Here is a 25442-nt window from a genome sequence, read left to right as displayed (position 1 = left end):
TTTCCTAAAGCTTCTCATACTGTCTTGTGGACCAGAAAGAGAAGGGATGCCTAGCTGAGGCTGTGATTGGTTAGTTGCACTCTTGTGCTCTTAAGGATGCTTAACTGATTTCCATCTGGACAGAGATCTCTAGTGACCAGCCAGAGGACTCTGATCTCAGCCTTTACCCTTAATTACTTGGATGTAGATGTAGAAGGCATGTTCATACCAGGACTTGATAAGAAAATTGTAAGTATATTAATTAGGTGCTATACTTGGGATTCCGCACAGTGTCTTGATGGGCCTGGAAAGGTAGCCTGAGCCCTCACAGGGTTTCATTCAACACAAATAAAGTTATGCTTTTGGGTTGAAGAGACCCCCTGGGGCACAAAGATGGGATGGAGGCTAAGTGGTTTAGCAGATGATGACAGGACCTGTGCATGGATGTTGGTGTCAGTAGCTCAGATGTAGCTGCCATAGGACTTCTGCCAGTAGCCAGCCAGACAGCATCCCTGGCCTGGTGCAGCTCAGTGTCCTGTTAGGAGCACACTGCCGCTTGAAGGAATAAATCCAGCACCTGCAGTTGGGCCAAGCAGGTCCCAAATGCCCAAATGCAGAACTGATGGTTGTGATCTAGCAGCATGCACGAAACGGACTTTAGGGTTTGGGTGTATCGTAAATTCACGGTGCTGTTGTGGCCAGAAATGCTAATTTGATCTTAAATTTTTTTAATGACTTCATTGTTTTTATAAAAATGATACATGACCCTTATTTAAAAAAACAGAACAAAACTATGGCCATGGAGGAAAGTACAAACAAGAAAACAACACATTGGTCCAAATCTTAGCTCCCAGAAATATTCCATTATAATACTTGGTAGACGGTTTTCCAGATGTCTCTGTGCACATTTTCAGACAGACTTGATAGCTCGAGAAATGTGTAAATGGGCACTTTTATTAACATGTTCTATGCAAGATATTTTCAAAATAAAAATATATTTAATTTTACTTTCACTGAACGGAAGAATTGAAACTGAAGTGAAGTAATACTGAAGAAATTGCAGAACTTCAGATAACTGTTTCTTCACTAGAAGAAATCAGTTTCTCAGACATTCTTCTGAGGCAGTGGTTCTTAACTGGGGGTGACTTTGCCCTGTAGGAGCCATCTGGCGGTGTCTGGAGACATTTTGTCACATCCAGTGGCATCTGTGAATGTTCCTGACATCTGGTGAATAGAGGTCAGGGATCCTGCTAAGCACCCTGCAATGTACAGGAACCCCTCCCCCGCCCCCCCCCCGCCCCCCCCGCCCCAGCAAAAGAAAGAAAGAAAGAATTAGCTGGCTCAAAATGTCAGTAGTGGCAAGGTAGAGAAACTGTGCTCCTAAGCATAAGAGAAAAAGATTATTAAAACCATTAGGAAGGTGAAATCATTGTTTTAGGTCAGTTTCAGTTTTAGACTATTTTGATGGGGCTTCTGTAATAAAAGATGAGATGATTAACTTCATTATAGTTTTCCCATCCCCTCTCCTAATGACAAAATCAAGAGGTGTCATACGTTATTTTTACCTTGTCAAGGTTCGTAACATGCACATTCTAGCCTGCAGCTGTAACCGCCCCCCGCCCTAGTTTGCCCCCATCAGAATTGCACCTGCAGTTTTGAGTTCGTGTCTGAGCACCATACTTAGAAGAAAAGTAGAGACATGTGATGGAGTGTCCCCAAGATGCTATGGGGATGTGAGGCAGGGGCCCGTGTAGACACAGAATTCCGTCTGGGAGCTGAAAGAAGGAAAGCTGTGGATGAATGTGCTGCTATCCTCCGTTCTTTGAAAAGATGTGTGTGTGGAAGCAGGATTGATCTTAACTCTGTGGATCCCTAGAAGGTTAGAACTAGGGCTGCGTGGACCTAAAGGACAGGGTGGCTGATGTAGGTAGGCTGCCGTGGAGAGTGATGAGTTCCCTGTCAGCTGCAATGTGCTGGGGAACCACCTGTAATCATGCTGTATGTAGGTGCTGGGCTCAAGCCATCAGCTGAAGCAGCTGTATTCAGGTAACTTCCCAACCTCGAGATTCTGCTAGTCTAATAATGCTTCCCAGTAGTCTCCTCTCCTGGAGAGGAGCCTCAGTCACTCTGGTTCCCCCCTCCCTGCCTTCTGGGATAAGGGTGAGAAGAGCCAGAGCCATGATCAGGTGGTTCAGGGTAGAGCCTTAAATGGTCTACATATCTTGAATTTGGACCCACCCATCTGTTGACTCAAAACGTGATGCATCGATATATGGCTTAGATTCTGCCAAACTTGTTCCACTTGGTATCGGTAGTGTTTACAGGATCACAGGGACTGAGCACATTCATAACCCATTTCTGGGCCAATATACTTGTATGTACAGTAATCTGGGCAACATGTCGTAGACTGCAAAGGAAGAGAGCATATACTGTTTTCTGTATAATTGGAATTGAGTGTGCTGTCAATGTCTTCATCAGATGTCTATCACAGCATGACTTACTGACGTATGGCTTTGTTTTGTTATAGGGGAGCTATCCAGTTTGGGAAGATTTCATAAACAAAGCCGGAAAGCTACAGTCCCAGCTTCGGTAAGTAGAAGCATGTCATCCCTAGGAAAACGGCAGCATCCTTAGACAAAGGATGGATTAGGATGGACCCAAGAGGCAAATTAGCGTTAGTTTTGGAAGTGTTGCAGATAGAGAAGCATGCAGTGGCGTTGCCACTTACTAGCCATGCGTCCTGACCTCTGATTCCTGTATGTAAAATTAAACTCATATCCACTCTGCCTCCTTCCACTGGAATTTTGAGAGTCCGATGAAGTATTATATGTAAGATCAGAATGGGCCAGGTACATGGTAACAGTTAAATCTCACAACCCCAAGAGATAAATAGTCTTGTTACCCCATTTTGCTGATGAGATAACTGAGGCACAGATAAGCTGAATAACTTATCCAAAGTCACACAGCTAGTATTGATAAATGACAGAGCAGGGAATTGATCTGAGGCAGTCTGGCTCCACAGTCCATTCTGATTACTGCCTACCCTTATAGAGTTTAAAACTTAGTTTGTATCATTCTATTTACATGAAATGTCTAGATAATGCAAATCTGTTGAGACAGATGTAGATTTGTAGTTTCCTGGGGCTAGGAGTGGAAAAGAAGGTTGACTGCAAATGGGCATGAGTGACCTTTTTGTGGTGATGGAAATGTTCTGAAATGGGATTGTGGTGGTGTTTGCATAACTCTAAATTTACTGAAAAATTGATGACTTATACACCTAAAAATGGTGAATTTTATGGTATACAAATTATGTCTCAATAAAACTGCTTAAAAACCAGGATCTAATGCTGATGTGCTCTAAGGAGCTATTATTATTGCCTCATCTTGTGCTTGTTAATATATCATTTCATATGAAACAGAAAATACGGCAACATCTTCTTGTTAAAGCTATATGCCTTTGAAATCAGTGAGGGGAGGGGCGTGATTGCACTTAGAGGGTGCTTCAAGAGGGTTGGGACATTAAAAAAAAAAGCAGTTATTTTCACGACCCCTATTCACGGCGTATTGGTTGGTTTGGATGTATGGGGATGGTTTTCCAGAGGACAAAGCAGGTAGGTGTTTTCTGAGATAAAAAGCCATGTGGATGACAGGAGGGAGGAATGACATGGGGTTTTTAGGACTTTACCTGTTGGCACCAGGGGTGCCTGCCCAGAACTTTAGCCATAGCACTGGGCATTCCCTGGCTCCCCAGCAGATAAGGAGAGAAGAACTTGGGAGACGTGGAACTTTCCCTGCCCATCATTCAGCTTCATGGGGCCTGGGATTTCCAGATCCATGAGTGGGCATCCAGATGGACCACGGGCTCCAGACTATGGCCCCTTTGCCACTTGTCAAGTCCTTTACCATTTCTTTGCTTACGAACCTTTGATTACTTTATCCTGGATCATATCCAAACCCCTCTGCCCCAGCTCTGCCGCTATCATCATTTATTTCAAATAGGTTAGTCTCCATCCTGTAGGAGGTCACCTCCTGTAGTAAAACAGTAAAACATTTAAGTCCAACCCCTCCTCCAACATTTTTTCTTATCCAGCCTCATTTAATTGTCTGACAGGTTTTCAGGGTTGACCAAGGAAAAGATGCTCTTCCCCTTTTACCAATGAGGATGCTAAAGTTTAAAATAATTAACTGATTAGCTGTCTTAAACATACAGAGTGAGACTTAAAGCAATCTTATCCCCACTGGTACAAAGTACCATATATATATATATTAACAATACGTAGGCCTCCTGAGGGCAGGGACCGTTTCCTTATTTTGTCAAACTACTAGTACCTGGCTGAGAGCACCATAGGAGCCTCAAGCACAGGGTTTAATTTTCTGTGTTAGGGAGTGCATGAGGATAAGACCGTAGAAGAGGCAAATAGTCTTGGAGCATGTAAGCTGAACCCTCCTTTCTCCTGCTGATGGATGCGTGTTTGCTCGGCCCCATTAGAGAGAGCTAAGATGTCCTGTGAAAAAAGCAGTCAGTGAAATACGGCTCATCGGAAGTCGGTGTTTAAAAGCTCTTAATTTGTCACACTTGACCACGGTCTTGTTTTCACAGGAGCCCTGGTGACTGTGTAATACTCAAGGCACCTCTCCAGCTGTGGCTCATTAAATTTGGAAGATCGGCCTTGACTTGAATAAGAATAAACCCAGCACTTGTATCAGATATTAATTATAAATCAGAACGAGCCATTTGTAACTCAGGGTGTTTGATAAAGCTAACTTTTCCATGGTGCCAACTCTTTAAGAAATATACTTTGACGTGGTGTGGTTTTTTTGGTTTTGTTTTGGTTTTGTTTTGTTTTGTTTAGTGTGTATGTCATTGTGTTTTTGTTTTTTTTTTTTGAGCAGAATGTTCTCTTGCTCTACTGGAAAATATCAGGCCTCTTTTTTTTTTTTTTTTTTTTTTGCGGTACGCGGGCCTCTCACTGTTGTGGCCTCTCCCGTTGCGGAGCACAGGCTCCGGACGCGCAGGCCCAGCGGCCATGGCTCACGGGCCCAGCCGCTCCATGGCATGTGGGATCTTCCCGGACTGGGGCACGAACCCATGTCCCCTGCATCGGCAGGCGGACTCTCAACCACTGCGCCACCAGGGAAGCCCCCAGGCCTCGTTTTGAAGCTTGACTCTGAGGGACTATTGCCCAGGTTTTCCTGGGGACCACTCCATCACCTTCCGGGAACCTTTTGCTTCATAGCTACTCTTGCTTATGTTCAAAGGTCATTTCTTTCTTTTTTTTCCCTCTGATTTGAACTCATTCCCTTTTAGTCCTTATTCTCATCTTCATCCTTCAGCAATTTTGCATTGTTAGGAATGCTCAGTGGGGGCTGGATTCATGTGTGAAATACTTGGAAGTTAGCATCAGGCTGTAAATTCTGTTACAGAGTTCTTGTGAGTGAGCCTGGGGCTTGCTTGCTTGTCCTGGGTAATCACGGCCCTGAGATGCAGCAGTGCTTACTTTTCATTCAGTGACATCTTGGACCACGACTCTAGGAACCAGGAGACCACAGAGTGCTCAAGGCATCTTCCAGTGCTCAAGGGGATGTGAAGAATTCAGAATAACTTCTAGGACAGCAAATGAGTATAGTAACTCCTCCTCATTCTCAGCTTTTAGGAATTCAGAAGATGCTGTTTAGGTAGCATTCTAACGTTGAAAAAAATAGTATCTCAGTTTCCCTATAATTATGATTTAGGGGGAAAAGTCACATAGCCTGGATCTTGTAGTAGGATGAACACGGCACTGTAAGTCATGCTGGGCTACTGGTCTCAGCCCTGGTATGAGCTAGTGATCTTGAAAATCACTATGTAGCTGTGGTCTCAGTTTTCCCAACCCTAAAATGAATTGTTTAACCTAGACGATCACTCTCCAAGATTCCTTCTGCCAATCCATATAGCTATATTGTTTTCCTACTCTAAAATCACTTTCACGTATACCATTTATATTTTTTAATAAATTGTTCTTTTAGGCAGAAATACCTTTTTCCTCATTGGTGAAATTTTAACCTGGTGATAATTTATACTGTTGGGTGGGAAGAATTGCTAGCATTTATTGACTAGCGCTGCACGACCTGGACGTTATTGGGGGAGAGTGCTAATATGAGAAGGAGAAAGTTTTCTTAAGAATAACGTGGGTCCACAAAGCCAATGGTTGTCCATGTCCAGTCGGGTTCTCTCTCCTGGAGGGTTACTTTCAGTCCTCAGCAGCAGTTGCAGCCTTTTTGCTGTCTTGCATCTGCTAGTGTGAGACATTCCTCATGCTTTTGTTTTCTGTTTGCATCTTAGGACAACAGTAGTAGCAGCAGCTGCCTTCTTGGATGCCTTTCAGAAAGTGGCTGACATGGCCACCAACACACGTGGTAAGCAGGTGGAGGGATGGCTCCCAGCATTGACGGCGCTCAGCGTGTGGGCTCTTACCCTTGGGCGCTTTACAAGAATATAGAGCTTAAGTTATCAGAGCTTAGCTGACTCATATTTAAAAATATATAGATTTTTTAACTCTGTGGGATTCCACATCGTAGAAGCTGCAAATCGTTCTCTAGATAATAAAGTGCACGAGAAGAGTGAAAAATAAATGAAAGGAACCACTATTTATGCCTGAGATGGCTTGTTGTATTTTTAAATTAATTAATCAATCAATCAGTCAGTTAATTAATTGGCTGCCTTGGGTCTGCATTGCTGCACGCGGGCTTTCTCTAGTTGCGGCAAGCAGGGGCTACTCTTCGTTGCGGTGCGTGGGCTTCTCATTGCGGTGGCTTCTCTTGTTGCGGAGCACGGGCTCTAGGTGCGTGGGCTCAGTAGTTGTGGCTCGAGGGCTCTGGAGCTCAGGCTCAGTAGTTGTGGCGCACGGGCTTAGTTGCTCCATGGCATGTGGAATCTTCCCAGACTAGGGGTCAAACCCATGTCCCCTGCATTGGCGGGTGGATTCTTAACCACTGCGCCACCGGGGAAGTCCTGGCTTGATATGTTTTTGTGATCACTTTTAATGATGTGCTGGTTGTAGAGTCCTGAGCTGTGTGTTTGCTTGCAATTTGTTTTTCCCTCTCATGTGTCATCTTAAGATTTTCCTCAATCCCTTGTGGAATGAGAAGCAGTGAGAATGATGGGTTAGACCATTTTTTCTAGGTTCCCATAAAACGAGGAAACCTATTATAAGTAGCGTCCTATTGTGTTGTGTCTGTTTGTGTGTCTCCCACATTTGACTGCAAACCCCTACAGGTATAGACTAGACGGTGACGTGTGCGTGTCTGAACCCTCCCAAAACATAGTACCTGGAACACAGTAAGTGTTTAAAGTATGTTTATTAAATCAATGAACAAAGGGAAATCTTTTGAAAATTTGTAATGGTTTTTCAGTGACTGTGAATCGTAGAAAAGAATATTCATAACATGTGAAAGGTGTAGAGAAGAAAGTAAATGTGTCTGTATCCAGCACCATCTTTAGAAATGTGACATTACCCATAACCTAGAGACGCCCCCATTCAAAGGGGGTGCTTTCCTTTTCATTCTCAGAGAATCTCTCCTGCCTCTTTTTTTTGCCTTCTCTCTGAGTCTGCTTGTGCACTGACGGGCTATATGCCTGTTCTTGTCATTGTCTTGGTGACATGGGAAAATGTGGGTGTTGGAGGCCAGTGTTGGGGGGATTGTTCCCAGTCACACAAGAGTTAAGCTTATCTGAAGCCCATGATGGGTATGTACCTCCACTGGGTTTCAGTATGTACCCATTTACCATAGGTGCTTAATTAAATATTCAAATGAATTTGCAGCGAGGACTCTTCTCATTTAAGATGCTTGAAAACCGCTGATATTTCAGGCAGTGTCATGGGGCCACAAAAATCAATATATTACTCGACATGTCCTGGAGGAGCTTGTAGTGGCAGGGGGGCGGGGGGGATGCTGTGTGCAAATGAAGAATTTCAGTGTGGAAATAATATGTTTGGTATGGTAATAGTGGTAGAACAGAGTGCTGGGGGAATATGGAAAAGTGAGCAATTAACTCAGCTCAGGGAGTCGAGGAAATTCTCCCAGGAGAAGTAGTATTTCTCCTCATTTCCAAGATGCCAGCGGTGTTTCAGAAGGTTCCCTAGGAGAGTGTGATGGAGACATCAGAGCGTTGGTTTCTTCATCTGGTTTGGCAGCTTGACATGGGTCTTACCCAGTATCTTTTTCTAAGCCCCTTAAAAATTTTGTTACGTAACACATACGTGTGTGTTATGGAACCTTTAGAATATACAAGTATAAAGAGGAATACAATGGTCATGCCAGTGTTCACTGCTGTGAGTGTTATTGGGTCGGTTTTATCATATTTTCTTCGCCCGCAGCAGGATCTGGAATTGGACTCATCAGTCATATGGATGTCTTTCTAGAATAGCCATCAGAGTGTGTCTCTCTTAAAAGAGTTGCTCCATTATTTTAAAGAACTTACGTATCTGGTGTTGCATTTTTGAGGCTCTATGGTTTGTAAGTTTATATTTTAATGTTTAATTACTGGATGGACCCTAAAGGATGGAATAGAGATGTATCCCCTGATTGTCCGTAATTTCCTGCAGTGCGAACCTGGGTTTTTGCAGACGCTGCTTCTGAGAGTGGTTCTCGGTGGGAAATGGAAGGGCCTGCAAGTTCTCATGGTTGAAGGGAGGAAAAACAATTATTTGTGGGAAAGGAAACCAGAGTAGCCTCTCTGTGGTGCTGGTGGAGGTAGAGAAGGAGTTTGGAGGTGATGTCGTTGACAAAAGACAAATAATGTCACAGGGAACAAGATCCCTGCTTTGAGATTATATATATATATATATATATATATATATATATATATATATATATATATATATTTTATTTATTTATTTTATTTTTGGCTGTGTTGGGTCTTCGTTGCTGTGCTTGAGCTTTCTCTAGTTGCGGTGAGCGGGGGCTACTCTTCATTGCGGTGCACGGGCTTCTCATTGCAGTGGCTTCTCTTGTTGCGGAGCAGGGCTCTAGAGCGCGTGGGCTTCAGTAGTTGTGGTGCATGGGCTCAGTAGTTGTGGCTCGTGGGCTCTAGAGTGCAGGCTCAGTAGTTGTGGCGCACGGGCTTAGTTGCTCCGCGGCATGTGGGATCTTCCCGGATCAGGGCTCGAACCCGTGTCCCCTGCATTGGCAGGTGGATTCTTAACTACTGCGCCACTAAGGAAGCCCCCTGCTTTGATACATTTTTAAACCATTTGATTTTAGGTCACTTTTAGCAATACCAGAATACTTTACATCTCGATGTCTAGAATCCATATGCACTGGGAGGAAATAACTTTATTGAATATGGGAGTGTGAGAACTCACGTGACCTAAAAAATGTATGGTTGATACAAAAAAGATATATTTTATGGAGATGATAAGAGAGAAACTTGAATGCACATCTTATGTTCAGTAAGCATCAAATTAGTTGTATTAAGTTAATTTTTACTTAACAATTGAAAAATATAGAACATGCTCTTTAGTTTAAAAAAAAGTCATGTAACGAAGTATATAAAGTAAAATCTACCCTCTCAGTACCATTTGCAGAGATTGGGCTTAGTGTCTTTTATAGACTTCTTTGCATACTTAAACACATATGGGAGAAAAATTACTTGTAGAACAATAGGTAGGTTGATATATGGAATAAAATATATTTGTAAGATCTTTTTCAAAAGGTAACTGTAAGAAACATTGTTCCCGTGCTTTTGCTCCCCAGTATATTATAATTATCTTTCTATGTCAGTACCTAGAGATCTACCTCATTGGTTCTACCAGCCAAATGGAGTTTCACTGTCTGGATGTAGCATGATTTAATCATTTTTCTTTCTTTTTTTTTTTTTTTTTTGCTGTACGCGGGCCTCTCACTGCTGTGGCCTCTCCCGTTGTGGAGCACAGGCTCCGGACGCACAGGCTCAGCGGCCGTGGCTCACGGGCCCAGCCGCTCTGCGGCATGTGGGATCTTCCCGGACCGGGGCACGAACCCGCGTCCCCTGCGTCGGCAGGCGGACTCTCAACCACTGCGCCACCAGGGAAGCCCAAATCATTTTTATTTTGAGGAATATTTAGATTATCTCCACTTACGTACTGTTACAAGCTACACTGCAGTTAATGTCCATGTATACATCCTTTTGGAGATCTATGGGTAATCTCTTTTAATGGTGTATGCACCTCCAAGGAAATGAAGAATCTGTTAAAAAAAAAAAAACAACTTCAATCTGTTTTGGTCAGCAGCAAATATATTTGGGCTTGTGGTCTTACAGGGTGTAACTCTGATGCAGTTTGAAGTTTGATATCTACCCTCTATGGAAAGTCCAGTCTCTTGCTTAGAGCCTTTAGATATCATATTTTTTGAGTCTTTCTTGCTGGAAAGATGAGAAGGCAATAACAGTTATTCTTAAATGAGTCTCTTTTGGGCTGGTATCCAGAATCTCAAGCTAGCAGATCTCTGGTTTCCAAAATATTAGCATTCCATCTTGTTTCCCAAAGGGAATGGCTCTGAAAGGTCTTTGTCCTTTTTAGCAAATATTTTGCAGTAGCTATGAATATAATTTATTTAGGAAAATCTTCTAAAGCTAGGCATTATAAGAGCAAAATCCATCTAGTCATATAGCTATTAAGTAGAACGTGGAAGTACATTAGAACTCTGTTGTATTCTTTTTTTTTTTTTTTTTTTTTTTTGTGGTACGCGGCCTCTCACTGTTGTGGCCTCTCCCGTTGCGGGGCACAGGCTCTGGACGCGCAGGCTCAGCGGCCATGGCTCACGGGCCCAGCCGCTCCGCGGCTCCTGGGATCTTCCCGGACCGGGGCACGAACCCATGTCCCCTGCATCGGCAGGCGAACTCTCAACCACTGCGCCACCAGGGAAGCCCTCTATTCATTTTTTTTAACGAAAGAGTGCAAGTCGCTATTATAATGTACGTGTTTAGGTGAATAATTAAACCATAATGAAATTTAAGAGTTAATCAACACCATAATACATACAGTTCCATATTTTTTTGATGTTTGCACTCTGGAATGAATGTACAACTTGTGTTGAGTGTGAAAGTACCCGTTTCTGTGTTATTGGCCGCAAAGAATTAGTGTCTAGGCATTTGTTGTACAAAGGATGCCTGACTTTTGTGAGGCAGGGTCTCCATTTTCTTCGTGTCCATGATGGACCAGCACACGGGCTGTCATAGGAGTTGTTGAACTGACTGGTGTGCATTTGTCTGGGTTGCTTAAAAAAAGAAAAGGAAAAGAACAAAGGTGGGGGGAGGCTTCTCAACCCTCGGTGGCTGGGGTTGGGGAGTAGCATTCCTACACCTGTAAGCGTGCAGCCTGGTGCCCCCTTTCACTGGAAGGCAGGGGCACATCTTAGTTAGCAGTGGCCCTTCTTGGCCCTTGCATCATTTGCTTGTGTCAGCAAGGGCCTTTGAGAGCATAATGCTGTGTGACTTTCATTTTTGGCTGCCTCAGTGTGCCTCTGTAATTACTTTATAGCTTTGAAAAACCATCTCCGGGATGTTGAGGTGATAATACACCAAACCCAGAGTGAGGAGTTTAAGATTCTAAGAAGGAAGGAAATGGATCCCCAGACGACTAGATCATCTCTAATCACCTTTATTGAATACGTAACACGGGCTGGGCTGTGTCCTTCGTGCTTTACATGGATTGAGTCTTTTCATTCTCGAAACAGCACTGTGAGGTCAGTGCTTATGACCTCCATTCTAGATGATGAAATCTGGACGAAGAGAGCTAAACCGACCAAGGTCACATGGCTTGGAAGTGGGGAGACTGAAGCCTGGCCCAGAGTCTAGATTTTAACCATTAAATTATGATTCCTCATGTAAGGTGCTCCTGGATTTAGTATAAACTTAAGTTTGCTTTTAAAGTTACTTGATCCTGAATGCATTAAAAAAAAACAATCTATGTAGCACCTTGGAGTAATGAATAGATTGGGAGCCGGGATGCCTGGGTTTGTCTTCTGCTTGGCCAGCTACGTGACCCTGAATAATTTTGTTTCACTTCTCCGGGCTTTGATTTCCCCACTTGTAAAAGGGGTTTTCCCAGGACCTAGTAGGGTCCTAGAGGATCGCAGGTAACCTTTTTCAGCTCTAATATTCTACGATTTAAAATCTCCTTTTGGCCCTATTAAATCTTAAAATACAAATGCAGTTGGGCAGTCTAAAATTTCTCTTTCTATATTATCTTTAGAGTTTCCAGTTTTCACTCTGGGGACAAAGGGAGTGGAAGGAAGTAGAGGTTAAGCAGAGGATAAAGGAGAGAGAAGGTTAGGCGAGAAATACGGTTAGAAGAGACCCGCAATGTGTGCTTGAGGAGGGCAGGTGGAAGCTGGAACTCTCACAACAGCCAGCGAGGTCCAGGCGGTCAGAGGTGGACTTTAATCAGTGAGCCTGGATTGCCGAGATGAAGACAGTCAGTCTTCACTGACTGCGGAGACTGTCTTGATGAAGACAGTCTCCACAGCTTAACACTGAATGGCACAGTCGTGGTTCCTAAAAATACGTTGTGTTTTTAGTAGAGTTCGTTAAACGCCACGCTCTCCTCATCTCGCTGCGTGGATCCTGTCGCTCAGGAGGCTTGTTTTAAGGTACAGATTTCAGAGCCCTGCCTTATACCTGTGGTTACTGATTAACTGGGGGGTGGGGGTGGAGTGGGATGGCGCTTAGGAATCTCAGATTTTTTAAGGCTTCCCAGGAGAATAAGGCCTCTCGCCATCTTGCCGTCACCCACCTGTCCAATGACATCTCTACCCACGGCCGGCAGTTCCACCCACAAAAAAATGCTCTCTGCTCCCTGAATCCCTTAAAACCTTTGATCCCTTTCTCCTTGCACATGTGCATTCCAGACCTGGAGTGCCCTTCCCAGCCCACCCCCTCTCTGCCCCCTTTAGATGTTTGAGGATCTTCGGCTTGTCTTCCTAGAGCCAGTTTGAGAGTCACATCACCTGTGAACCTTTTGTCCCCCACCACTCCCACTCCTCTGTCCCCAGGGTAAATTGGGTCTCAGGCCTGAGGCCTCTGTAGCACCTTCTCCCGCTAGAGTGTTGACCTCCCTGTGTGATCACCATCTTCCCCACTAGACTCAACTGCCTCCAGGGCAGGGCCTGCATCCTGCTTCTCTCTGAGGAACCCAGGTTCCCAAATGCTGGTAAGTATCTGGCATTTAGCAGGGGGCAGACAGTGTTTGTAAGCAGCCCTTGGAGGGTCCAGGTGAAGAAGGCTGTCATCTCTGGGGGCAGGAGGCTGGTGAGATGGGGTCTTCGGCCAGATTCCACTTAGGAGTTCAGAATTTGAATCTTGGGACCCTTCTCTGAGGTTGAGTCTCAGGACTGAGTGAGTTTGTATTTCATTGTAGCCAAAGAGGGCCCAGCAAATCCACGATGGCGGTCACAGGACGGGGACAGGTAGGTTAAAGGCAGCTACCTGCTCTTGGCTGGGGTGGGGGAAAAGGGGGAATCTTCGCTTTTAGGGGAGGAGGCGACAGGAAGCTGCGGCAGCCAGACTGGTTTTGTTTGCCCCCAAGTTTTACTTTAACCAGGTTGTTTAATTGAAACTTCACTGGCCCATAACTTCTGGATTGACTTCGGTGTTTGAGACCTGAACTTTCTTTCATATAATTAAGTCATGATTTCTACCTAGGAAGCTACTCAGCCACAAACTGAAAAAAATAAATAAAATAAAATAAGGTCATAAAAAAACTTTTTTGCAGGCCTGGAACTGCATATTCTTTGAAGATGACCTTAAAGAAACATGGACGCTTTCATTCACTTAATTAAAAATAAAAAGGCATAAAACTGCAACCCGCTAATCTATAGATGTGGCAATAGATCACTAAACTGGTTTTGTACTTGGATGTGCCAGTTCAGGTTCCTTAGTTATTTTTTTATTTTTATTTTTTGCGGTACGCGGGCCTCTCACTGTGGTGGCCTCTCCTGTTGCGGAGCACAGGCTCTGGACGTGCAGGCTCAGCGGCCATGGCTCACGGGCCCAGCCGCTCTGCGGCATGTGGGATCTTCCCGGACCGGGGCAGGAACCCGTGTCCCCTGCATCGGCAGGTGGACTCCCAACCACTGCGCCACCAGGGAAGCCCCTCCTTAGTTATTTTTGGTTATTGTCCTTAGGATTCTTAAAGGAGGAGAGACCTTATGAGTATTTGAGAAACAGCTCAGTTGTAATTTTCCTTTAAGAGCCAAGCTTATTGTTTTGAAAGATTCAAGGAGAGTGTATTAATTTTTCTGATGATCGTACTCCAACTGAGGCTTTATAGATAATGGGGAGCAAAAGGAATCTAGCAGAATGCATCTGGAGCCTCAAAGTTTTATGGAAACCTGCTGGTGTTAATTTTACTTAGAGTCTGTATGTGGTTGCCATAGTGCCAAGCTCTGATTTTCTGGAGCCGTAGCACATTATAGATGCCCAGGAAACAGTTGCTGATTTGTTAAATAAAAATTGATAAAGTGAAAGTACTTCATATGTTGCTTGCATAGTGGATGGACCAGCAGCTGGTTTCTCTAATGTTTTAAAACATGAATCTAGGCAGACTGTATTGACAATGACCTAGAAACTCTCTATTACCTTTCATTTTTGGGGTTTTGAATTTGACCTCTTGATTTTGATTCATATGAATTATTCTGAGGAAGCCCGAAGCCAATTTTGCCCTGCTGGTAGTTACATCTTTTTTTAAAAAATTCATTTATTTTTAATTTTTATTTATTTTTTGGCTGTGTTGGGTCTTTGTTACCGCGCGCGGGCTTTCTCTAGTTGCCACGAGCGGGGGCTGCTCTTTGTTGCGGTGCGTGGGCTTCTCATTGCGGTGGCTTCTCTTGTCACGGAGCACGGGCTCTATGTGTGAGGGCTCAGGAGTTGTGGCTTGCGGGCTCTAGAGCGCAGGCTCAGTAGTTGTAGCGCACAGGCTTAGTTGCTCCCCGGACCAGTGCTCGAACCCGTGTCCCCTGCATTGGCAGGCAGATTCTTAACCGCTGTGCCACCAGGGAAGCCCAGTAGTTACATCTTGAAAATTCTCATTGCTGTATTGTAGGTGGGTGTGGGGAGTAAATAAGAGCAAAGCTATGAAAAATAAGAACATTTGTAGTTGATTAAAGTAGGAAATTGGATGAGCCAAGACAAAGCTACCTTTTCTCCCATATTTCTTGTTTCCTTTTAATTGCATTGCTTTTTTGCCAGGGCTTAACACATCCTGCGTGTGCCATGGTGAGTGACCCCGATGCGGTCCTGGCCTTGTGGAGCTTTTAGGCTGGGCCAAGGCTGTTCTCTGTGATAGAATTTTCTGTGATGATGGAAATGTTATGTGTTTTTGCTGTCCAGTATGGTAGCTTGAGATTATCAGGCACTTAAAAGGTGGCTAGTGTAACTGAAGAACTGAATTTATAATTTTAAAATTAATTAGTTTTAATTAATTTTAATTTAAATAGCCACATATACCTAGTGGCTACCACATGACACAGCATGGATATAAGGAGTATAACAATTCCTACAAAGAAAGGCTAACAGGAAATGTACATATTTTATGAGTCATCTGATTTATTCTGTTTTATATCAGAAAGCTTTCCTGAGAGCTTACTGTATACCTAGTAAAGAAGGCACAGAGGTGTTGTTTCTGAGGCACTGGGTCGGTGGGTGGTAGAAAGGTTTAGACGGGCATGTGGTGGTGGAGTGTTAGGTGGAGAGGTACATGTAAACGATAATAATTCCCAACAATAAATGCTTCCACCTTCTTTTTATAGCATGTCCGTTTCATGCATTCTCAGTGGATAAGATATCATTCCAAAGGGGGTGGAAATTGGTTCTTGAGGAGAGAAGGGGTTCTTACCCTTTTTATGTATCAGGTAGAGATATGCATACAGTAATACGCAGACATACATAGGTCTGTGGAATTAACGTTTTATGAGGAGCGGGGTGATTAGGAAAAATGTGTCCAAAAAAGGCTCTTTATGGGAGCAGAAAAAACGGACAAGCTTGAGAAAACTGTTTTGTGATGAAGCCTAGCTTTTAAGAAAGGTCAGCCTTTTGCTTGTTGCCCCCTTCAAGGTGCATTTAAGGAATTTTCGTGAACCTGAGGAGGGTGATTGCTGTTGGTGTATCTCCTTTACTTGAAATATCTTGGCAAAACGAATCCGTATCACCAGATTCTGTAGTCAGAAAGTCACCTAGTGGTGAACAATAAGTGGATTCAGAGGCATCCAAGACTGGCTTGCCTTCTCACGGTTATGTATTCACCATTTGTAAATATTCTGAATCGTGATGAATGCAAAGAACAACTTTAACGCTGGGTTGTGTCAAACTGCCCTTTATTAATTGGGCTTTGTAGCTGTAACCCTTTTAATGAGGATATGTGCGTGTGTATGTCTGTCTATACACACACGTATCTATACAACCAGTATCTGTAACAACATATATAACAACCTTTGTGTATAACATATATATACACGTGTGTGTGTATGTATATATAAGCATATACCTATACATACATATATATATTAGCTGAAAGAACTGAAGCATTGGACTGGTCTTAGTAGCAGATTCTTGCTTAGAATGACAGAGAGACAAATTCTCTGTTCCAGAACAACTGGTTTCTATGTAGAGCTCATCTTTGATATGCTTACAACTTATGGGCTGTAAGTGGGACCAAAGGGCTATGGTGGGACCAAAACCTGGAATAGCTTTAGTGTAGCCGTATTCACTTCCTTCAGCCCCTCAAGCCGCTCCGAATCTGTGTGCATATATGTGTATGTAATCTGTTTCTATTGAATACGTATGAGTTTCAATCTTATATGAAGTACAAAAAAATTTTGTACATGATTGCTATTTCTAATAATATGTAACCTAGCTAAAAACTGTATGCCTATTAAATATAACTTCAAGATATAAAGTTTCCCTCTCTTCTGAGATTTTGGAGCTATCATTGACCTAGAGAGGGATGACATAAAAAGCTATAATGCCTTTTGAAATGAGCTCATAAATGTGCATTCAGCTCTGGGTTTCATTATTTTGATGTTCTTCTACTCTGATGGACCTGGAGTCATTTTAACGCATCAGCACAATACATTTAATCCTACATACTCTGCTTAGGATAAAACAACTTTTTAAAAATGGCCCTGTGAATGTGAGGTTTGTCTTACCATTTTCCATTTTTTAAAATGTCATTACTTTTTGGTTTGCTTTCCATGAAACTCAGACTTGGTGTTGAGTCTGGCACAGTAGGGAGACATGTGGATTTTAAACTTTTTTTTTTACAAAGCACACTATAGGTAAGGACGAGGAATAACAAAGGAATCCATATGTTTATTGAGTATTTTCATTGAATAAATTTCTAAAAATCTTATTTTCTGTTTTTTCCCCCTCCTCTGTTGTGTTAAAGGAGTTAGGAGATGGGGACTTTGTATACTCAATTAATTTGATGGGCAAATTGGTATATTCCAGGAGATTTGGAATCATGAGTCAAGCATCACTGGTGCTGAAATGAAAATCCCTCATTTCCAATCCCATCTTGATACTAAAAGTGATCCCTGACAGCAGCAGCGTTTCCCGCTCTACAAGTGGCTTATTATTGATCTTTGATTGGGTAGCAGCAGTTGCCAGAGCTGGGCTGTTTCCTTGTGGTTCCTTGTGGCCTGCCTAGATGGTATTTGGCTTTTCACTGCACCTTCCCGAAATGCCCTTGAACAGTTATTGTGCGTTAGCCTGAAGGGCACTAACCTGAGTCCCACTTTTACATACGTATCTTCTGGGTGTCCACAGCAGGATGTCACTAGAATCCTAATATCCTCTACCAGGGAGAGTTAGGGATGTAAAAATCCCACACCCAAGCCCTTGTGTCCAGTTAAGGCTTGTCCTCCCACTGACCAAGAGGAGCATTTGCTCCCACTGAAGTCAGTAGTGTTTCTCTGGTTTGACTTAATTCAAGCAACGCCAGGGAAAATATGATGCATGCTGTTCTGTTTAACCTCGGCAGCCTTAATAAACGCTGGTGAATTACATGGTGGCGGTGGTAGCAGTGGCAGTGGGGAGGAAGGTCCAAGCGTGGAGGGGATGTGTGTTTTTATGGGTGACTGGGTCGGTCTGCGTGCAGCATGGTTATTTGTGTCATTAGGCAGTTTACATAATGAAGTGGTCTACTCAGCAGCTCCATCCTTCCAGCTGCCTGTGGGGCTGTCTGCACAAGCAGGGGGGGGGACTCTCCCACCATCATCTCCCTCCCGCCCTCCTCCCCACCCTAGCTCTTTCCCTTTGCTTTTCGTTTTGGCTTAAAATAACTAAACCCCTCCACCCCATCCCGCTGCCACACACACAGACATACCAGAGTCACGTTTGGTAAAATATGAATTCGCATTAATGAAAAAGTGCAATTATTTGAATTCATACAGACGAGGCAATTTTTTCTTTTTTAAACAATGCTTGCTTATGGAAGATCATTTGCCATAGAGTTGTGAACTTGGTTTGTTCTGCCTGCCTCAGATAAAAATAACCATTTGGAGTATAAACATGAACTTGAAGACACTAGAAGTTGTCAAACTAGTATTTTTCTAGGCTGAGTCTATTCTGCCTGATTGCATAGCTGCCTCCCCTCTGCTCGGATAAAGCCCCAGCCTGAAAACATGCACGAAATGTGAAAACTACTTTGAACTAAAAATTTCACCTTAGCTGTTCACTTGTGCTCTGCTGGAAGAAACGTGTGGTATTGGGAAATCACTCAGAGAAGAGAGAAAGTGAGAGAAAAAGGATATCCCAAAGGTCTTCCCTCACCCAGAGTCTGGCAGTGAATTCTCCTGATATAATATAAAGAAATTTGATTCTTATACACTGCTTTTGGAAACATATCTGTGGCCTGACATGAGAATTACCTGGAGGTTTGATGCCTTGTTTTGTCTTGTTTAACATAATGCTCTGGTCTTTCATTTTTAGAAGGTAGAGAGTCTCTCTTGTAGACCATCTAGTAAGTAGTGCAACCTTTTCATTTTTACAGAGCACACTCAGCGAGCTGAAGTCACTTGCCTGAGGCCACTCAGCTTGCAGTGGGGACAGTGGGATTCTCACTCTAGGTCAGGGCTTTCTGTCCTGTGGTTTCCCCTGAAAGCCACCTGGCCAACCGCTTGTTGACTTCAGCTCTTGAGACCATTCAAGTAGGAAAGAACATGAGCTATGGAAAAAAGCTCGGTCCGGGGCTCTCAGTTGATTATCGTTAGTCAAGATTTTTGTTGGCTTGTTTGTTTATACGGAATCCTTGGTTGTCTGGTTTCCCAAAATAGTTTTCCACTTCCATTGCAGTCCTTTCTTTTTCTATGGAAGATGTTTTTGTTTTCTTTTAGCCCTCTGTGTGTGTGTGTGTGTGAGTGTGTGACAGCCTGTTTTGCTTATATTTTAATTATCTGTTATGTTTGACATAAGCATATTTATCTGTAAGAATAACTTGGCTTCTTTCATCTACGTTGTCTTAGTTTTGTAAATATATTGATCTATGCGCGTGTGTGCGTGCGCACACACACACATACACACACGGTATGTTTTTTGATTCCCAAATGTTTAAAATTGCCATGGGACATCTTATGTCTAGTAAAAAGATACTGCTGTGGAAATCTGCAGCATTTCCTGCTGTGAGTGCCAGGGCCCAGGGACCCCGGTTACCATGGAAACCAACATGGAGCCGCTGGGTGGTGCTTTCCTTTAGAGCTGCATTTGAGTGCATTTTGCAGTCAGCTACAGTGCTGCATCTTCCCCCCACCCCCTTTCAAATTAGGAGGGGGAAAATGCTGAGTGATTACAAATAAAAAGAAACTACTGTTCCAGCCAAGGCAGAAAGAGATCTTTAAAATGTACTGTTTTAATGTGATTGCCCATAGTGGGGCAATACAGTTCTCTGAAGATGGCTAAAGGTACCTGATAAAATACAAAGGAATTGTGGAGGAGATAGTGAAAATGGAACCTTCATCCTGTGCTACTGACCTGCAGGCTTCTTTTTGGGAATGACGGGCATGCAAGACTGACACAGGCTTTATTCCCACTGACTCTGGTTGAGCCCGTTCAGTTTGTCGCAAGGGCTTGACGGCAGACAAAAAAGACCTTCAGCACTCTGCACGTGCCTGCCACCCTCCATTTCCTTTTTTTTTTTTTTTTTTAGCGGTACGCGGGCCTCTCACTGCTGTGGCCTCTCCCGTTGAGCACAGGCTCCGGACGCGCAGGCTCAGCAGCCATGGCTCACGGGCCCAGCCGCTCCGCGGCATGTGGGATCCTCCCGGACCGGGGCACGAACCCGTGTCCCCCGCATCGGCAGGCGGACTCTCAACCACTGCGCCACCAGGGAAGCCCCACCCTCCATTTCCTGACCCCTCTCTCTCAGAACCCACCCAGAGAACCAGATCTGAGAGCCTGGAGAGCTCCCCCGAATTTTAGCCCTCGATTTGCCATTTAAGCACGTGAGTGCCATCTGTGCTTGTTGAAAGGCTGTGCTGATTATGAGAGCGGTACTTCATTCGGATGATACCATTTAAAGCCAAGCGCAAGATGCGTTGCTTGTGCTGGACCCGGAGGAAGAAATGAACCGTGTCAGCACACCCCTGACCTCCCACTGGTGCTGGTCCTGTTGGTCACTGGCCACAGGTGGGCTTCCAGCACGTTTGTGAGGGAGATGCAGTGATCCCCAACGCCAGGCTCCCACTGCCCATCAACAGACTCCTGTTTCATGAGACTGAAGGATAATAAAATTGCATCCAACCATGTTAGATGGATGCCTTTGTGCTCTGGTGTTTGCTTTTCCAAATGCGTGTGTACAAAGCAAATGCCAGGAGTGTGTGCTATTCGGAAACAGTGAAGTACCTTGGAGCCTTTGCCTGCTGCAGGCGGCTGGGACCTTAGTCCAGCCTTGGCCTTGAGGATCTACGGAGGGCCCTCTACCTGTTGAGGCTCTCAGCTAGCCTGATCTCATTGAGGAAGGTAGTAGGAACCCCGTTTTGCAAACAAGGGAAACCGGCCGGTGACTTGAAGCGCCTTGGTTAAAATGCCACACAGCTCTGAAGCAGCAGAGCCTGGAGTGTGTGTATCCGCTCTTCAGGACCCGTCAATCCACCTTCTTTCCACCTCTGAGTTCAGTTGGATATATGGAATCACCTGGGAATTTAGAATCTCAGTCCAGCACTCTAGACGTTTCGGGCTGCGTAATTGTTTGTTGTGAGGGCTCTCCTGTGCATTACAGGCTGTTTAGCAGCATCTCTGGTCTCTGCTCCCCGGCTGTGAAAATCAAAAATATTTGTAGCCATTGCTGAATGTCCCCTGGTGGGGCAAAATGACCCTGATCGAGAACCACTGAGCTAGACCTCTTAGGTGTTTTTATGTGGCAGTTTAATGGACCCGCGGCTCTGCCTTTTCTTGAGGCGGTTGTGGACAGCTTGGTTCATTTAAGCTAGGCTTTAAATTATTTGTAACTATTTTAGGATTTTAGAAATTTGACGGTCCATGCATTGTTTCATCTGGGAAATGACCACCATGCTGAGTTGTGTGTAAAACTTTATGAAGAGTCCACATCTTACCAAAAAGGAATGCTTCCTTTTTTACTCGAAGGCCATTTCCCACAGTGAAAATATGCAGGGTTTTTTTTTTCCCCCAAAAAAAGATTAACTCAAATAAGAACAGTGAAGGAGTTGAACGCAGTGTTGGAGTTTTCATTCTAGCTGAGCTGCCCTCCTTCTCGGAGAGGCTGTGCCTGGGTCAGGAGGCTGGCTGCAGGCCATGCAGGCCGTGTGGCCTTGGTGGGTCAGTCTGAGCGGACACCCTTTGGTTTTGTCATATATGAGAGGACAGTCGGGTCTGCTGTACCTGCTTGTCAGGGTGACCGTGGAGCTCCAATGAGGTCGAGGCCGTGAGAACCCCAAACAGCTTTGACACAAGATTACCTGTCCCTTCTGGGGCCTCTGCTCACGTCAGACGCGGTGGGTTCCCGGTCACTTCTAGATCTCGGCACTCACTCCTGATTCCACTTCTGATTTGTTTGCCTGTCTCCTCCCAGCTTTTGCCCCTACTCTAGATCCATTGAGGTCACTGTTGTTCCTCCCAAAATACTTTTTTTTTTGACATTTACAAGTTCCCCATTACTATTTTGTTTATTACTCTTACATTTTATTATGTTTTTTCTAATTATTACAAATATTTACATATATTACATATAATTATTTTATTATACTGCTTATTAGATTGGGGTATTATAATGGGAAAATGAATGAATTTTGATTTTTTGATTTTTCTCTTAATAATGTTTCATTTTTTTTCCTGCTTTACTAAAGTATGACTGGCAAGTGAAAATGTGTATATTTAGGTTGTACAGTGAGATTTTTAAAGTTGTACAGTGTGATAACTTAATGTACGTATTGTACGTTACGAAACGATGTCCACAGTCAAGTTAATTAATAGATCCATCACCTGTCATAGTTACCAGTTTGTGAAATGAACGTTGAGTGTTTTAGTTATCTCCCCCATGCTCGTGGATAGGGAATGTCACCTTCCCCTGCGTGGGATGTTCTTCTCCCTTACCTCCCCCCGCATACTCCAACTCATCCCTTAAGGTTTCTCTCAGGCAGTCTGTCCTCTGGGAACCCTTTTCTCAGTCCTCAAAGGGGTTAGGAGCTGCGCCGTTTTGCTCCAAGCCCAGAATCTGGGCACCTCCTGCTCTCTCCCTGTTCCCTTACCAACCTGTGAGCTTCCTTAAGGCCAGGACTCATTCATTTATTAACAAATAGTGAGTGCCGTGGTGTGCCAGGCACTGCTGTTCTGTTTTAATGTGAAATTCACACAGCACAGAATTAACCGACTTAAAGTGAATGATTCAGTGGCATTTAGTATTGTGCAACCACCACCCTTGTCTGCTTGCAAAGCACTTGCATCACCGCAAATTAAACCCTGGACCCAGGATGATGAAAGAGGTCTGGAGATGGCTAGGATAGTGGTGATGGTTGTACAGCTGTGTGAATGTACTTGAATGCCACTGAACTGTAGCCTTAAAAATGGTTACAGTGCAAAGCCGACTTTTAGGGCAGTGAAAACACTCTATGTGATACCATATAATGGATACGTGTTCTTAAACATTTGTTCACATCCATAGAATGTACAACACCAACGGTGAACCCTAATGTAACCTGGGGACTTTGGGTGATAATGATGTATTTGTGTAAAATTCATCAGTTGTAACAGAGGTACCACTTTATTGGTGGATGTTGATTAGTTAGGGAAACTATGCATGTATGGGACAGGGAATATATGAGAAATCTCAGTACTTTCCCCTCAGTTTTGCTATGAACCTTAAACTGCTTTAAAGAAATAAAATCCTAATTAAAAAATGGTTATAATGGTAAATCTTACGTTAGGTACATTTCACCACAAGAAAACAAAAAACCATGCCCATTAAGCATTTACTCTTCCCTCCCTTACCCTGGCCTGTTTTGTGTTGTATTCATCATTATTTCCTTAGCCATTAACAAAGTTGTTACTAAATAAAACTTTGTCATCTCTTCAACAGCTCTGTAATGGGAGCTGTACAAAGACAACTGATTTGTTTTTGTAATCTCTTCAATAGCTCTGTAATGCGAAAAGTTATCTTTAAGGCTATTTACTTATTTAAGGGTTTTCTACTTCTCTACCGATATCTCCATAGAAACGCCTCTTAAACCAAAGCTAATTTGTAAGTTTATCTGCCCATCTTGGTTATTTTTAGTTGACATTTTGGGCTGATAATGGTGGTCTTGGTTCTGTACCTGGTGATGTGTGTCTGGCACACTTGGGAACAAAGAGTCTTTCAAATACATGTAGTCCTATCACATCTAAGGATGTTAAAAGTTTTTGATTACTCTTTCTTATGGAGGAGACAGAAAATGAAACCGTCCTTTCAGAAATCAACACTTTTACTCCGATTTTGTCCTTGAAGTGTGGCTGCCTTGTTAATCCTTTTCTTTCTGCTCACAAGTCACAAAATCTTGTTTTTCTCTGTTGCTCTATAATTTATAAAATTGTATTGCAGTTGGCTTGGGTAGAATTTACTTAAGCATCGTTGAGGCTCTAGATTTTCTTTCTGGCATAGACAAAAGCATCATTAATTATGAATATGAATTCCTTTTGCAAAATGACAAGATTGAACATTTCCTCATGCCAATATCCCAGCTGTCTCATTCTGATGCTCAACAAAGACTTTTAGAGATTGTTTTTAATAGCCATGGTATCAGATACTAAAAAAAAAGCTGAAAAGAATGCAGAGTAGCTTACTGTTCATTTGTCTAGAAAAAACAAAACAAAACATAATGAAAGGTTTTGGTTTTAATGTGGCCGTTTCCACTCTTGTAATGCATTTGAGGTCTCAAAGTTTTAGTCATGGCTGCAAACCAAAGGATCATTTCCGTTCTCTAAAGTGTTCTGCTGTTGACAGATGCAAAATTCCATTTGTTCAGATGATCAGTGCTTGAGAACCCCAAGACTCAGGTCACCTTGTTGCCCACCCTCTGAGGGGCTGAAGCTCACTCTTGGTTTGGCGATGGAGGTGATGGGATGGGAGGTGATGGAAGGGGCGTCGGTAGCCAGTCAGCCCTCACTGTTTGCCATCACTGAACCATTATGGCTTCACCACAGTCACAGGGCAGCTTCTATTCCTACCACTGCAGGAAGTGAGCTAGGGTCTGATTTCACAACCTTCAGGCTTTTTACCACCATGTTCCGTTGCCTCAGTCCTGAGTGTGTCTGCCCAGCCATCGGTTGACCATCTCAGTGAGTCAGTTTCTGATGTCCCTACTTGCCCTGTATCCTGTATTTGCTGCCAGAGAAGTTGACCCAGATGTGGTCCTTCGTGTTAAAACCCTGGGAAGAGGTTGTCTTGCCTCTGGCCTCCAGCTGGGGTTTTCTAGACTGGAGATGGACCTATGTTGTTACATTCCTAAGTTTAGAGCTCAAGGCTCAGAGATTTTGTGTGTGCATGTGTTCATGCATGTGCTATTATTTGATAATATGCCACAGGTTGTTGAAAGACTTGGTTTCTGCTCAGTTTCTTGAGTAAGGATGTTTTGGGTCACTGTCCCCCTTCTGTTTTAAAATTTAATTTTCTGTTTTTGAATTTTGGACACTTCCTTTTTTTTTAACATCTTTATTGGAGTATAATCGCTTTACAATGTTGTGTTGGTTTCTGCTATATAATAAAGTGAATCAGCTGTATGCATATGTATATCCCCATATCCCCTCCCTCTTGCGTCTCCCTCCCTTCCACCCTCCCTATCCCATCCCTCTAGGTGGTCACAAAGCACCGAGCTGATCTCCCTGTGCTATGCAGCTGCTTCCCACTAGCTATCTATTTTACATTTGGTAGTGTATATATGTCCATGCCACTCTCTCACTTCATCCCAGCTTACCCTTCCGTCTCCCTGTGTCCTCAAGTCCATTCTCTATGTCTGTGTCTTTACTC

General features: G+C 43.6%; 1 protein-coding gene across 5 annotated transcripts in view; it reads left to right on the top strand.

The window, feature by feature from the left end:
* MTSS1 (MTSS I-BAR domain containing 1) overlaps positions 1-25442 on the top strand; it is a 164686-nt gene that overhangs the window by 18756 nt on the left and 120488 nt on the right. For all 5 annotated transcript variants that reach the window (XM_030875746.2, XM_030875753.2, XM_030875747.2 and 2 more), the window contains exons 2-3: positions 2507-2568; positions 6302-6375. In XM_030875746.2, coding sequence (XP_030731606.1) covers positions 2507-2568; positions 6302-6375 — 136 coding nt within the window. The remainder of the gene's footprint in view (positions 1-2506; positions 2569-6301; positions 6376-25442) is intronic.

This window comes from Globicephala melas, chromosome 17 (genome assembly GCF_963455315.2).
Source record: "Globicephala melas chromosome 17, mGloMel1.2, whole genome shotgun sequence".
Taxonomy (NCBI): domain Eukaryota; kingdom Metazoa; phylum Chordata; class Mammalia; order Artiodactyla; family Delphinidae; genus Globicephala; species Globicephala melas.
This window is presented reverse-complemented; position numbering and strand designations above follow the sequence as displayed.